At 32.2% G+C, this 15,830-nt stretch overlaps 1 protein-coding gene across 2 annotated transcripts in view; it reads right to left on the reverse strand.

The window, feature by feature from the left end:
• Positions 1-15,830, reverse strand: part of LOC145241513 (ATP-binding cassette sub-family A member 2-like) — a 215,184-nt gene that overhangs the window by 40,566 nt on the left and 158,788 nt on the right. For both annotated transcript variants that reach the window (XM_080104553.1, XM_080104554.1), the window contains exons 32-36: positions 14,898-15,003; positions 12,777-12,888; positions 10,028-10,088; positions 6,888-7,062; positions 455-570 (exon numbers count right to left, since the gene is read on the reverse strand). In XM_080104553.1, coding sequence (XP_079960679.1) covers positions 455-570; positions 6,888-7,062; positions 10,028-10,088; positions 12,777-12,888; positions 14,898-15,003 — 570 coding nt within the window. The remainder of the gene's footprint in view (positions 1-454; positions 571-6,887; positions 7,063-10,027; positions 10,089-12,776; positions 12,889-14,897; positions 15,004-15,830) is intronic.

Below are 15,830 nucleotides of genomic sequence, written 5' to 3' on the forward strand. Positions count from 1 at the left end.
TGAAGTAGGCAAAGTGGGTAGAAGCTTCAAATCCAACAGACATATTTATAAGGTGGTTTAATGACAAAGTAATTTAAGAAATATTTATAAGGTGGTTTAATGACAAAATAATTTAAGAAATGCACTTATAACATGATTTATTTCTGTTTTTCTTCTTGCTCGTTTTGCCTTTCAGCCAACTAAACAAACACAGACAAATAAATCATCAATTCCTATGTAAGAACATGTCGAGTTGAAAGAATTCAACCAACTTTACTGCAGTTAGCAATCCAAACATGAACACTGGGAAACTAGTTAAAGAAGGACAAGATATGTTTTGAATTATCTATTGATTCTTTAACGAATAAAACAAATTATAAGCAATTTGCTGATTTGGAATGTGATATCTAAAATTTCATCATCAATGGCAAAAAAAAAAAAAAAAAAAAAAAAAAAAAGAGATAATGTCACTTACCCATAAAGTAGGAAAAGAGAAACAACTGCTGGCAAATTTGTCGGAGACACATATGAAGGAATGTCAAAAATAAGCAGAATCCCAATACAACAGAATGCTGGGATGACATAATTGCACTGAAAAAAAAAAAAAAAAAAAAAAAAAAAAAATGAAAAACAAAAAACATTTGTTAAAAGAAATAAAAGAAACTGAAAAAAAATAATAAATAAAACAGGAATGTTAAATTATTGGGGAAAATTTTAAATTTAATATAAAAAATTGAATTCTGGAAAATTTAGTTGTTTTTTACCAGTATTTTTTTTTTACTATGATGAGTCACCACTTATCAAGGCCAAAAGTCACTCAGATTAAAGGTTAATGAGATGGATGCATGAAGAATATCATGAGAAGATTGAAAATAATGAATGGAATGAAAATATTGAATACTTAAAAGGACAGTTTATGACATATTTGTTGATATTGGATTTGAGAATGATCATGTTTTAGTATGTAGAAAAGCAGTTCCATGGTTAATGTGTTCCACAGATGGAAAGTTCTTGGAAAAAGCAGTTCCTAGAAATTCTGTTTCATGTAAGGCACACAAAAAGAAAGGAGAGTTCTTTAAAGTTGTGGTAAAAAGATGAGTTCTTGCTGTGAATGTTTTCTTTAAAGTTTTTTTGTTTATTTCACTAGCAAAACCTGTGGTAATATCCTAATATATAGTTGCTTACTATTTACAGTGAAATGAGTTTCATTGCTCTCAACTCATTATTATACTTAATGCCAGATTTTAGTAAAAATAAAACATAAAATATTAAAAACACTAAATTCTAACAAGTTTAATTATACAGGCAAAACACAAAAAAAAAAAACAACAAAAAAGACAAAAAATAACCAAAAAGGGAAAAATCATAAAAACTCATTAACTCACTATTTAATTCAATGAATGTTCATTTTATTATTACACACAGTTCTATTTAAACATATTATTCAGACAATAGATATAACATTAGCATTTGGGGTGAAAAGGGCTGGAAAAATTCTTCTATGAATTGAATTCCTGTTCAATATTGTAAATCTATATATATAAAAGCGAAAATGTGTGTATATTTGTGTGTATGTATGTATGTATGTTTGTGTGTCTGCTAAAAACTTTCGACAGACAACAAAAATTCACAAACTTGGTCTCATATGAAAGCCCCACCTTCCGGACGACAAATATCAAAAAATTGGCCCAAAGTGACCATCAGAAGTGCGTCAACTGATCGATTTTCTGCAGGGAGGGGGGGGCCAAAAAAAGTGACATTTTAATGTTAAACATTACATATTTTTAAATCGATTTATAAGTGCCCCCAAAAATACGGCCACCAACTCTTCTACATAAAGTATACACGCGGCCGTTTATTTTGGGTCAACTTGTATTTAAAACCCGCTGAGTCATATCACGTGATCTTGACGTCAGCAAGCTCTAATGGCGGTCTGAATTTACAATTTAAAAATGTTTTTATCGGTAAAAAAAAAAAATTAATTAAAGCTAAACTATGAATGGCAACGTTACCAAAGTTATTACCACATTCAAAATAGGTAGATACGATAGTTAAATGAAAAATAAAGCCAAGCCAAACATGTGAAGTAAAAAAAAATATGCTTACAAAAAATATTAACGATCGAAGTTTTTTTTTTTAAATAAAAACAGCCCGACGCCATTTTCCAGTCTTTAGAGTAAGGCAGACGAAGTGAGAGAGAGAGAGAGAGTGAGAGAGAGTAAGAGAGAGTGCGAGAGAGATGCAAACAGAGAGAGAGAGAGAGAGAGAGAGAGAGAGAGAGAGATGTCTAGACAGAAAACGAGAAAAACGTTAACTTTTTCACCCCGAAATCGACAATTTTCGACAGGGGGGAGGGTCAAAAACGCATGCGTCAGATGACGTCATGACGTCGTGACCTGATTTACTTTAAATAGTTGATAAACCAAACAAACTTTAAAGACGTCGCTTTAGCTCAGGTAGTTAAGGCCTTGGTTCATTATCTAAACGTTTTAGGTTCGAATCGTGGCGTGAGATGTTTTTTTTTTTTTAGATTTTTTTAAATTTAAATATTGAACCCTGTATTATTTAAGCCATTTTTCATGTAACGTTCGTTCATTTTTCCGTTTTAATTGTTTGTTTGCCTTACGTTATTTTTTTTTTGTGTTTACTTAAAACGTTTTCTTTTCTTACTTCGCTTATAACAACGCTTACATCGTCATCGTCGTAATGCTCGACGACTTTCAAACATCTTTCACTTCTGGCTGGCCGATTTTTTTTTCAAACTTCGCCTCAGGGGTTCGGCTTCGATCCTAAACCCCCCCCCCCCCCCGGCTTCTTTTTTATTTAACACCACACACCCCTACAAACACCCGGGCAACGCCGGGTACCCCTCGCTAGTCTATATATATAAAAGCGAAAATGTATGTATGTATGTATGTATGTTTGTGTGTCTGCTAAAAACTTTCGACTGACGCGACAGAAATTCACAAACTCGGTATCATATCGAAGCCCCATCCTTCGCTTGAAAAATATCGAAAAATTGGCCAAAAACGTTAAATTTTCACCCCGAAATCGACAATTTTCGACAGGGGGAGGGTCAACAAAAACGGGTTTCTCGTAACGATGACCGATTCTACGCATGCGTCAGATGACGTCCTGACCTGATTTACTTTAAATAGTTGAAAAACCGAACACATTTTGTCTACGTCGCTTTAGGGCAGCTGCTAAGCGCGTTTATTTATTATCTAAACGTTTTGGGTTCGAATCGTGGTGTGAGATGGGGTTTTTTTTGCGATTTTTTAAAATTTAAATATTGAACCCTGTGTTATTTAAGCCATTTTTCACGTAACATTCGTCTTCCTGTTTTTTTTTTACTTCGCTTATTCTTAGCATCACCCCAAAACACCCGGGTATCCACCGATTTTTAAAATCGAAACAGGCTTATTTAAGCCATTTTTCACATATTCGTTTTTCTGTTTTCATCGTATGTTGCCTTACGTTAGATTTTTTTGTGTTTTTTTTTAATGTTTTGATTACCCCCACCCCTGCTTAATTAAAACGTTGTTTTCTTTTCTTACTTCGCTTATAACAATGCTTACATCATCGTCGTCGTCGTAACGCTCGACAACTTTCAAACATCTTTCACTAACTCATTCTGGCTGTCCGATTTTATTTTCAAACTTCGCCTCAGGGTTTTGGGTTCGATCCTACCCCCCCCCCCCTTTCCCCGGTTTCTTTTTTATTTAACACCACACACACCTACAAACACCCGGGCAACACCGGGTACCCATGCTAGTTATAAATAAAGATCCAATTTGTTAGGTGGCTACATACCACCTAAAATTAATAGACAATTTATATTTAAAAGGGAAGTAACTATTAACCCTTGAAATGAATTGTATTTTGGAAATCAGAGTTATGTCCCTTTGATTCCAATTTTGGGACAAATATTCATGCATATGTCACATAGTGAATACAAATAATATCATTATTACAATTTTTCTTCTGTTCTACATATATAATAAATAATTATATTTGTTGCATATCTATACAGAAGTGTTTTTTTTAATTCATTCTTTAGATTTGTGTATTACCACATCACTTTTATTCATGCTAAAATAAATATATACACTGTGGCAATACAAATGAGTCGTGAGTCCATATCTTGTTAGAAAATTAGATTATACGATCATGCATTTCAGTTCATCCATACACCAATCAACTACGTCATTCTTTTGTTAACTAGTTAATCACCCGCTGCCAGCAAAGAAAAGGAATCAGTATTAAACCCCTCACCAATAACTTGGATAAAGGTTTGATATTTTGGGTGAAAAGAGGTTTTCCAGTATTCTTTGATCAATTCACTTCTAGACATTGTAATTTTTAATTTCTTTAACTTCCTATACAATTCCAGGGAGAGATATCTCATTAATAACTTAATGTTTTAAATATTGTAGGTAATTTGTAATTATTAATTCTTCCCAAGGCCAGTTAAGAAAAAGAAGAGATAGCGATATGAAAAGCAGTCCACACATGGAATTCTAAATTACACCTGTAGGCATAGAAGGAATATCCAACATAAAACCTAAAATTTTTGGAATTAAAATGAATTTATATTCAGATGCTTTTTAAATGAAATGCAGAAATTTTATCAAATTATATATATATATTTTTATATTTCAAATATAAATTTCCATTTTAAGTATAATTTTTTTGAAAATATAACATTTTATTGATAGCTCAATAGTGCATGACTAGAGCTATAAATACTTTATTTTGTTAACCACTGAATACAGGGAATAAACTTGAAAAATCCTTTATTATCCATTAGACCAAACAATTGTTTCAGTTCATACTAATTATATATATGTTCACCATATGTGTTTTTTTTTTTTTAGTTATCAGTGCTCATATATCAACAAAGACAAAACAAATGGCAATCCTTACAGAGAAAAAACATTGTTGGATTTTACTTTTTAAAATTTACACTTTTTATTTTCATCATTTAACTCCATATAAATCATAGCATCCTCATACCATATGTCACACGTAAACTACATTATCATGTTTCATTGGCGTACACTATTTATTTAGAAGCAAACCTATTTTAAACATATTTGGATGTTATGGCAATTGTTTGTTTTAATGAATAATAAAAAAATTTTCAGTAAATTCATAAGGAGTTCTGTTCTCCATATTCAAATAAGTTAATAAAATAAAAAATACATATGTACATTAACAGTGCCTATATGGTGTTATCCAATAATCAAAAAGGAAAAAAATGATTTACTTGTTTATAATGAAATGGAAATTAATTTTGGAGACTTTAATTTGTAATCAAATTATTTTGTGAAATAAGAAATTTTTTTTTAAAGTTCATTTTTATTACTTGATATTAATCAATTAATAGTAAAAAATAAATGCTTGATAAACGTGGAAACATCCATTTAATGTTTTTTAAAAATATTAAGTGTTTTTAAGTAATTATTTTTACAGAAATCAAGAAAATTAACCTGATGATTACTTCCATATAAAATTTAAGACTATTCAATGAGTAATTTAGTCATTCTAAAAGTTTTAAGCCAGAATAATTATTTTCTGAAAAACAGGTGTGGAATAAAATATGCTCATGCTAGTATACTTATTCAGATGGAAAAAAAAGAAAATAGGCTAGTTTGAACCAAGTATCAATATGTTAAACAGATTGCTTGAGCCTGATTTTCAAAATCTGACCAGATAACTTTATAGGTTAATTGAAACAGAAAAACGTAGCAGTAATAGAGTATTTTGTGAGTGCAGAGAATTTGATGCTGAGTTTTTGATTGGTCAAGTGTGAATTAATCAGCAAAATTGTCGTCGTGATCTTCTGGTAGACTATTTTGCTGAGGAAAGTTCTTTTCAAACTCAATACTTGCGAGACAACAACATCTCCCACTTCCAGCCTTCAAGCTTGGCATCCCATATGGGTGACAACACAAAATAGTGTTGGCCATATGGCACCACAAAACAACTAGAATATGCAATGGTTTATCACCATGTTACGAACAACAAAAGGACAATTTATGCTGTGACCCTTCATACAGTTCAAAATAATATTCAATATATTTATTAATATACACATATTTTCACAAATGTTTTTATTTTTATTTTTTGTTATTTCTTTGTCAAATATAGTAATTATGAAGCCGGTATTGTGTATCAATATTGGTTCTTATAAAAACATAGATATGGAACAGCATAGATGAAAATAGTGGACGAGTGATGAGTATTAGGGATGCAAGTGGCCAATGGCAAAAAAAAATCTAAAATTGAGATGAATTTCGCTACCAATTTTCAAACTTTGGGGGCCAGGGTATTCACTCATTGTCTTAAAAAAAAGGGGAGGGAGAAAAAGTAGAATTCCTTTTTTTCTTTTCATTTATTTATATTACTTCCCCTCTTTTTATGAATCATCTTTTTTTTGGTGGGAGGGAATAATCTACAATACTTTTTTTTCATACCGACAGTCTGGACTGATATGCTTTAAAAAGGCAGAAAAGAAATTTGTTGATGAGACAAAAGTCTTCTACTTCTCCTAACCATGAATCATTTGAAGTATAGCATAATTAATATTTTCAGAGAGAGGGGAGAAAGGGAAGCAAAGCAAGGCAAGACAGCATGATGGAGAGAGGAAAGAAGAAGAAAGAAAACAGAAAAAGAGAAAAAAAGATAAAGTAAGAGAGATGACAAAAAGGAAATAAAATCAAGCCAAATGGATAAAAAAAGGACATAAAGCCCTAGTGATTTGGCCTTTTCTGAATTACAAAAACACAGAGAACTCATATTCCTGGTGTGTAAGGAGAGAAAACATTTAAACAAGTCGATGACATAAAAAAGATGTTCCATAATTAGCGATAAGAAAAAGAAAAAGAAGCAGGAAAAATTTTTACCATATCCCAAACATAATTTGAAAGCCAATATATTAAGGGATCCATGCCACTGACAAACTGTAAGTGTTTAGCCTTGATTGAACGTTCATAGACCAAGAAGAGTACAAAACTGGCGGGAACAAAAGACATGGCCACAATGATGAAGATGGCGATTAATACATCAGATCCCTGGAGGCTGAAATGGGAAAAACGAAACAGTTGATCATAATAAAACAAAATATAAAAACATTGAAAAATACTTGCTACTACGCAAACATGTGTGACTAACCTACCTTTAATGAAATTGTTAATAAAATTCACAAGATATAATTATATTTGACAGAAAGATATTTTAGTTTAGATCTGACTTGTTTACAAAGTTTCAGTCAAAAATATCCAACAGTTTGTGTTTCATTGCGATCCAATGCCTAATATGTAACTGCGATGGCCCTCTTCAGTTCAGGAATAATAATTGTTTTGATAGACTTTTTTTTATTTTTTTTAATTTATTCTTATCTCAAACAAGGCATATTACCAGTTGGACTATATGAAGAGACAAGTGATATGTCTATTCACATTACATTTAAACTTCTGCAGTTTAATACAATCAGGGAAGCAGGAAACAGGAAATTCCAAAGTCTAGCAGTCTGAGGAAAAAACTATTAGAGCAAAAGGCTTTCCAGTATCTATGAACTTCTACAGTCAAGAGGTGGTATTTTGCTGCTAGATAGGTTTATTGGGGATATATATACGTCGAGAGGGTACAAGTGCAAGGAGTTCATCAGAGTACATTCCATTAAAGTATGTGCAAAACAGACACAGATGCAACGTTGCCTTTATTTGTTTGGAGCTTGGACGATAGTGTGGAACCTATTAGATTGGAGACTCTTTTTGGACCGTGTCTAGATGTGGTATCAATATTCCATGTATAGGTGAATGGTGGTTTTGTAGAGATGCAATATATTCTCAGATGTAAGTAATTTTCTAGCATGGTAGAGGGAATCCATCTTCTTTTCAGCAGCCTCGGCAATGTTCTCAATGTATTTGTAATAATAATAGATAAAAAAAATTGAGATATAATCAAAAACCTACATTTCTTTATCATCGATTAGTAATTTATCAAATTCTTTTTGGTAATCTATGAAAAAAAAAATGGTAAGAATTTAAGAGATATGACATAAGGTGGGTGATCCATGAAATCGTGAATAAAACTGAAAATCCATTTCCATTTCATAATCAAACTATACTTGATTCAAATAAACTTCAATCTATGCCTGACTTGTCCATCAAGTTTCAACCACAAATGCCTAATAGTCTTTATTTGTTTGCAGTTCAAAGATATGCTCCAAATGTGTGAAATTCATTCAATATCATACTTCCTACTGATGAGATGATCACCAAAGTGTCCTTGCAGCCATTGGAATGAGTCATTTGAAGTGTGGAGAGTTGCAACCCTCACCAGAATATCATATGCTATCCCATCAAATGCACTGCATGGGTTGCAATATCAAAGTAATCACTGATCCTTGCTGATTTGAAGACGAGAATAAATGATCAATCATGATCCAGACCGAGTGTTAATTCTTGTTTCATGTGGACAAGTCAAACACAGATTGAAGTTTATTTGTAGCAAATGAAGTTGGATTGCTGAAAGGATTGTGAATTTTGTTAGCAAGGTTATGAGTGGTATTTTTTTATGCCTCAACTGATAGTAAAATCCTAAAAATGTAGGTTTGATGAGAATCTGTTTTTAAATTAAGAGGAAAAGTTAATTTTAAAAATTAAAATTTAAAAATTTTGTTTCATTAATTTATTTTTGACAACTAAAATAAATCAGAAGGTTTGCATTGAAATACTTTTCAATATTCACTACTAGCTGGCATTGCTCAGGATTATTTTTACTTTTTATTTTACTTGACTATAAAAAAGATTTTACGTCTTTAAAAAAATAAAAAGTAAATAAAAAAACCATGCATGTAGAGTTAGATCACTTTTATAAGTAAAAAAAAATCAACTGACCAGAGTCACTTTCCTTTTTTTCTTAAGATTTCATTATTTTAAAAATTATTCTGGTCAAATAAAATAATTTCTCAAAAAAAATTTTCCATGGTAAGAAAATGTATCAATGTTGCACAAGAAATGACGAACAAGAATCAAACAATGACTTTATAGCGGGGGGTGGAGGGGGGCTATCAATGACAGAAATCAACAAACAGACAGATTTTAATTTATTGAGTTAGACTTAGAAACTCTTGCGTCCTGCGACACAGGAGGCAGTCAAAATATGCTATCATTTTTAATCTGAAACCAGATCCACAGCATCCCTGCAGCTTCTTATCATTGCAATCAAATCTTTCTCGATTGTCTGTTCCCAATTCATTTTTAGACTTCTTTTTCCATCAGGAGTCCATTGAAGCACTTAGGTGACAATTCTCTTAGGGTATGTCTAAGCCAGCCTAGACATCGTTTGCCGATTATTGACAATACTACCTGTTGATTTGTGTGATTTCTGACTTCTTGGTTGGTAATTCAATCATTCCATTTGATCCCTAGAATCTTTCTAAGGCATTTAGAATCAAATGTGTCCAATTTCCACTTGGCTGATTTTGAAATGCCAAGTTTTGCTTTATTAAATTGGCTTTCTATAATCGAATATGACAATAGCATTCTTGAACGACATTCTCCTTCACAAGATGTAAAGATAAATTGATATTAGAAAAAAAAATTATTAATGGATTACCAATTATCAAGCTTAAAAGCCACTTGAAGATGATCATTATTAAGATGAATGAATTGTCAGGTGAATAATGAAGAATATTATGAGAGGATTGAAGTGATGAATGGAATGAATAAACTTTGATTTGATTGAAGGCAGTTTCATGTCTATTTTATTGACATTAAATTTGAAGACTATCATGTTGTAATCTGCAGAGAAGCAGTTCTGTAGAAATTCATTCTACACATGGGAAGTTCTAAGAAAGAAACTGTTTATAGAAATTCTACCTGATCTGAGGTATACAGAGGAAGAAAGCAAATTTCTTTTCAGATTTTGGTAGCAAGATGAATTCTTGCTTGAATGTTAGACAAGAAGGAAGCAGAGATTGAAGCTCAGTTGAGCACCTTCATTATTTGTTATTGAAGGAAAAAACAAAAATACTTACATATAATCCATTGATAGTTTATTATTCGTATGATTCATCGGGTGATTTGAGACTGTGATTCCTGGAAAGAAAGAAAATAGTTTGAGTTTTTGAGAAGGTGCAACAACGTATCTGTAATTTGATTGGCTCCATCATTTTTTCTTCTCTGTATCCTTTCTCTCACAGATAGTAAGTCTTTTCTATAAATCCTATTATGGCATGTTTTCTTCAGAACTATCTGATCAGGGACGTGCAGGGGTTGCTAGGGGTTTCCAAGCACCTTCCCCTTTTACTCCTGTTTTAAAAGTGCTCTTTTCAGAGGAATGTACTATAGGTCCATGCCCAACCATTACTATATTTTTGCCATTTTGTTTTCACTTGAGCAAATTCTCTGCACATCACTGTTTCTGATCTATTCCCTGCTTTCTTTGTTTCAGCTCGTCAGACTCACTGGTCTTCATTAATTCTTTTGATACCTCATTGTAATATGCTTTCCTATTCTAGTAACTTTTTACCAAGAATTGCAGGCTTGTGAAACTCTTTTCTTGCTGGCTGTTTTCCTCCTATCTATACCGTTGGTTTCTTTAAAGCTAAGGCTAATAGAAATCTTCTGTTTTTGTGAAAATAATCTGTTGTTCTTGTTAGTTTCTTATATCAAAGCTTCATGCTTTGTCTTGGAAGGGATGGGGGGGGATTCTATAAAAGAAAAATCTTAAATAAAAAAATGCATATGACTTCCAGCTGGGGTTTTTTCTGTTTCTTTTTGGCTAACAACTTAAGCAAGCAAACATAAAATGTGGCCATTCCCCAAAGTGCCTCAGTGAGGATGGGGACGATCACACAAAGTAACTAAAAGAGGCAAACGATTTATATGTCTTACATCTGTTTGTCTGCTGCTCACTATTTCTCTCTCCAACATGTCTTCGTGATCACCGCAGAAACAAAAATCTGCCAACGCATCTGATTTTCAGGGCAAGAGAATGATCTGTTTTTCTGATGATACTCAAAGCCGAGTGGACATGTAAAAGACACCATCTCCGATGGATGCACAATGTAATGCTATGCAAGATGACTATCTGTTTATCTGTTAGTCTATCTAGCTCTCTCTCTGACATGACACTTCACATCTTTGTATCTCCTTCACTCAATTTATGAATAGTCCATGTTATTTACATTCTTATAATAAACATCCTTGTAAAATAAAATCATCATCTGAGTGTTTTATGATCAAGAACTTGTGTTCACAACAACGCAAATATATAAATGGTTTATACACCCATTGATATATGAAAGAGTATACTAGAATCTCTTTAGAATATAAATGTTTTAGTCAATTGATTAGACTGCAGACGTTTGTTTGTTAGAGGGCAAACGGGATGTAGAACCGTCTCTTGAAAAATCTATATATACCCATCGATATTACTGGACAGATTTTTATGAAATTTAAAACATTAATAATAGATGTTATAAGGAGTGCAATGAGATAAGTTCAATTGAATTTTGAGAGGAGCAAAGGGGACAGACCCTCCCCCTCCTCCTCACTGAAGAAAAATGTCATATTTTAAAAATCATGTAAATTGATCAAGTATTTTTTAACTAAGAAAATCAAATTTTATGAGGAAGCAAAAATGTTGTCTTGATCCGCCATATTTAATAAAGGGAAAAAAACTCAATTTGAACTATCATAATTGTAAAATTAATCTTGTAGTAACTGCAATATGCTATTAATCGCTAAAAAGCATAAAAAAAATTATTTTCTATATAAAAAAAATACTTGATAAATTTACATGATTTTTAGAATATGAGTATTTAGTTTTGTGATTTTTCTTTCTTTTTTTTTTTAGTTAGGGTAGACTCTGGACGTGCACCAATGTTTGTTACTTAAGATGTTTCAGTCACAGTTTGTACACATTTTGTGTGATCATAAAAGTGACCGCTTCTTTCTCAAAATTCAAATACCTGAGATTTGCATGAAATTTGAACAAAATAAATATTAGATAAAATTCTTGTTGGATTCTACGTATGTACATTTCATATACGTTGATATTCTGTGCATGTACAGAAGGAAGCAACAATGGCAGCATTGATGTGTATAACATTAATGATAAATTCATGTATGTGTTTTTTATTGCGCATATATGTGTAAGTGGTAAAAATTGAAGAAAGCAGCAACAGCTACATTAACTGCTAGACATTAACATATATCAATGTAGGTACTTATTTCATGTGTGTGTGTGTGTATATATATATATATATATATATATATATATATATATATATATATATATGGGTAAGCTTAAGTTTGAGTATTATCAAAAGCTTCTTTTTAATGCAAAATGTAATTTCCTGTTTTTGTTTCTGTTTCAGTAATAAACTCTTATGATCCACTTGTTTTATATTTATCCTCCATTATGAGCGACTTTAAATTTGGATCCAGTAAGACCCAGCAAGGAAGTTAACAGGTTATGAGATCAGTACTTTAGTAATTCTCAAATTTTTAAGAAATTTGTTATCAGAAAGTGACTTGAGATGTTTTAATTATAATTTACATATAATTTTGAAGATAGTTTTGAGTAGTCATGACCCCTCTCCCTAAAAATTTAAATGTCTTAGATTTGCATGAAATTTCGGCCATAGATATTAGAGACCACTTTTTAAAAATTCTCGAATTTATATGACATTTAAAACATAGTAGACATAAAAATTACTTCACAATTCTCATCATACAAGTGATATTACCCCCCCCCCCCCAATTTATCACATAACTTACCATAAGCAGCCGGGTTGCCTTTCTCTTTAGGAAGATTAGCTCTCAATATAGCATTATTAAGTGTATTCAAATAAACAGGAGTTGAATGAAAACCTTTTGGGTTAAAAAAGGCCTGAAAATAAAAGAATAGAAAAACAGAGGGAAGGCAGAGTTATCAACTTTAATTCTTAAAAAGTTTACTATACCTCTCTTGGTCTTCATCATGTTACATAGTTGTTTCTCAAATTGTGATATAGAACACTACCAAGTAATCAGATGTTCTTTTTCACCAACTTTTTTTTCTTCTTCCAGTTCCATCATAAGAAAAGTGACACTCTAAAGCGATGGCATTTCCCTGCTCAAAAAGAACGACCACACATCTTTCAAATACCATTCAGTCAGTCTTAAAATCTACAAACTGATAGAATCCTATGCCTGAGAAACTCTGGAGCTTCTGGAACTTTCATGGCCTCATACAAACTTTACAATTCAGATTTATTATGAACTTCAGTTGTTGTAATCAGTTTATCGAATTCATTAAGGACATCACTAGGATTACTGATAACAGCTCGTCGGTGGACATCATTTACCTTGACTTTCCTAAAGTTTTTAAGTATGTGCCATACAAAAGGCTCACAACAAAACTGGATATGAAGGGTGATCTTATTTTTTTTTTTTTACCTATGTGAAATTCTTCATTCTCAGTTGGAGGAAAGTAGTCGCAGTTCTAGGACAGCATTCTTCACCATATGAGATTTCATCTGTTGTACCACATACATCCGGTCTCCTTCTGTTTGTTGTATATTTCAATGACATAGTTGCCAATTTAAAAAATACTACATTACTAAAATATGCAGATGACATGCAATTGTACCTTGATATGAAAAAGAGGAAACTTGCACTCTCTAAATCTTTCCTGGAGTCAGACCTGGACACAATGCATGAATGGATCACAGACTAAAAACTGAAGCTAACTGTGAACAAGTGTATCATCATTTTTGGAGGAAAATCTACATACTCTCCACAGCACTAATATCAAAATGTTTTCTTAAAATTGTCAGAAAGACCGACGTTGGCTTGGCATCACTTAGTAAAATCTTTGTTAGTTGCTCTCCAATCATCTATCTAAAATTCTATACAGCTATGGTGTGACCACTCTTGGAATTTGCTTCCTTAGTTTCGAACCTCCATCTTTTTCATTACATTGACTGCCTGGAAACTGTTCAGAGATGTGCAACCAAACAAATATCCTCCATCAGACACCTGGCATGAATGATTTGATTCCCTGGGATTCATTGAAATTCTGATGCCTAGCAAATGACTTAGTAAACACCTACAAAATTATTAACCATCCCATTAACAACAATCTGGAGATCCTTTTTGATATTCATGTATGTTAGACGCATGGACATATCTGCAAAGTCAAAAACAGCATATCTCCCACGACTTTTGCTGCATATTTAATGGAGTACATAGATGCAAGTTACAGACGACAGGCTGGTGATAAAAATATCGGGTTCAAATTTAGACTCTTTGAAAAAAAGTGATTACCTTTTTAAATGGGTTAAAGCTGGAAGATCAAATCACACAAAATCTTACAGAATTAATGTCGACTCCAGATAAGAGATCACCTGGTTGGTAGGTTTTTATGGCTCGTGATAAAGCAGCCATTCATTTTCAAGAAGGTTGAATGTGTGATCTACCCCAAATGACCAATATCTATATATATTCTAGCAACATAGAAAGAGGAGATCTATTGATCTTTGCTTGGTCTGAGAGACAAATCGGCTTTTAATGATGGACTGTTTGTGTTCAATTGGGAGATAGGTTTATCTATTTTTGTAAATCCATTGTTCAGTAGAGAAGCTGGCAGTTATTGTAATCTGAAAATTAGATATTGCTTATTTTAACCTTGAATCATGGCCTTGCTTAACAGGAAACTCCTTTTGTTATAACAGAAACCTAAACCACATGATTGATAGTACAGTCAGTGTCGGAATCAAGTACGAAATTTGGATGAAGACAGTGAGTGGAGGATCATGGTCTACGCAATGAAAGCACACAAATGCAGGTTTACAGGACCACAAGATTTGACAAATGTTTTAGCAGAAAAATAAAGAGAATAAAGATTGAAAAACATACTTTTGCAACATTTCTGACGGCTAATTTTCTGAAAAGTCCTGGAGCGGACTCACCAAATTCTTGCGGAACCATCTTGCGCTCCAATCCAAAGGATAAGGCACCATATCTAAAAGTAATACAGAAAATAAAATGTGGTGTGAATTTGGGTAGCAAAAATGTTTCAGAAAAATTTCATGTGTTTCAGAATTTTTTAGATGAGGATTGATTATTTGGATCATTCGGACTTTTATTCTCATCATAATTCTCATACTCAAAATGATGCATCTGAGGTAATCGCTGATCGTCTTCAGTCGCATCTTTTCAAACTTTAGAAATTTCTAGTTAAACCTTAGAGTCTTTATATCAAAAAAATATAACGAACGTGATGGAAAAATAAAAAAAAATAAAAACGAACGAAAAAATGGCATAAATAATCCTGTTTCAATATTAAAACTTTAAAAATTGAAAAAAAAAAAAAAATCTGATATCTCAGCTCAAACATGCAATCTTAAGATAACGACGCTGCCACAATAACGACTGGTCTATGATCACAAGAGTGAAGTTAGGTCTTTTTTTTAATATTTAAACTAATTCAAGAAAGAACGTATTTTGTGCATGCATGTTTGGCTAAATTGTCATGGAGGAACGATTTTTTGATACCCTCCCTGTAGAAAAGTGGGTAAAGGAATTAATGTTTTTAGCCAGTTTTTTTATATTTGTCGTCTGAAGGGTTGAGCTTCAAAATGATACCGATCTCGTGAAAACCTATCGGCGCTGTCAAAAGTTTTAGACAGACATACAAACATACATACATTTAAACAGATTTTTGCCTTTTATATTATAGATTAACAAACTTGTATGAAAAATGTTGAACTAAATCTTTTAAATTAACTCACAAGGTTAGATTGTTCTCATTCTGTCAGCCATGACCAAGTCAAAGTGTTAATTTATGAA

Source organism: Euprymna scolopes, chromosome 20 (assembly GCF_053919585.1).
Source record: "Euprymna scolopes isolate OS-2025 chromosome 20, ASM5391958v1, whole genome shotgun sequence".
Lineage (NCBI taxonomy): Eukaryota > Metazoa > Mollusca > Cephalopoda > Sepiida > Sepiolidae > Euprymna > Euprymna scolopes.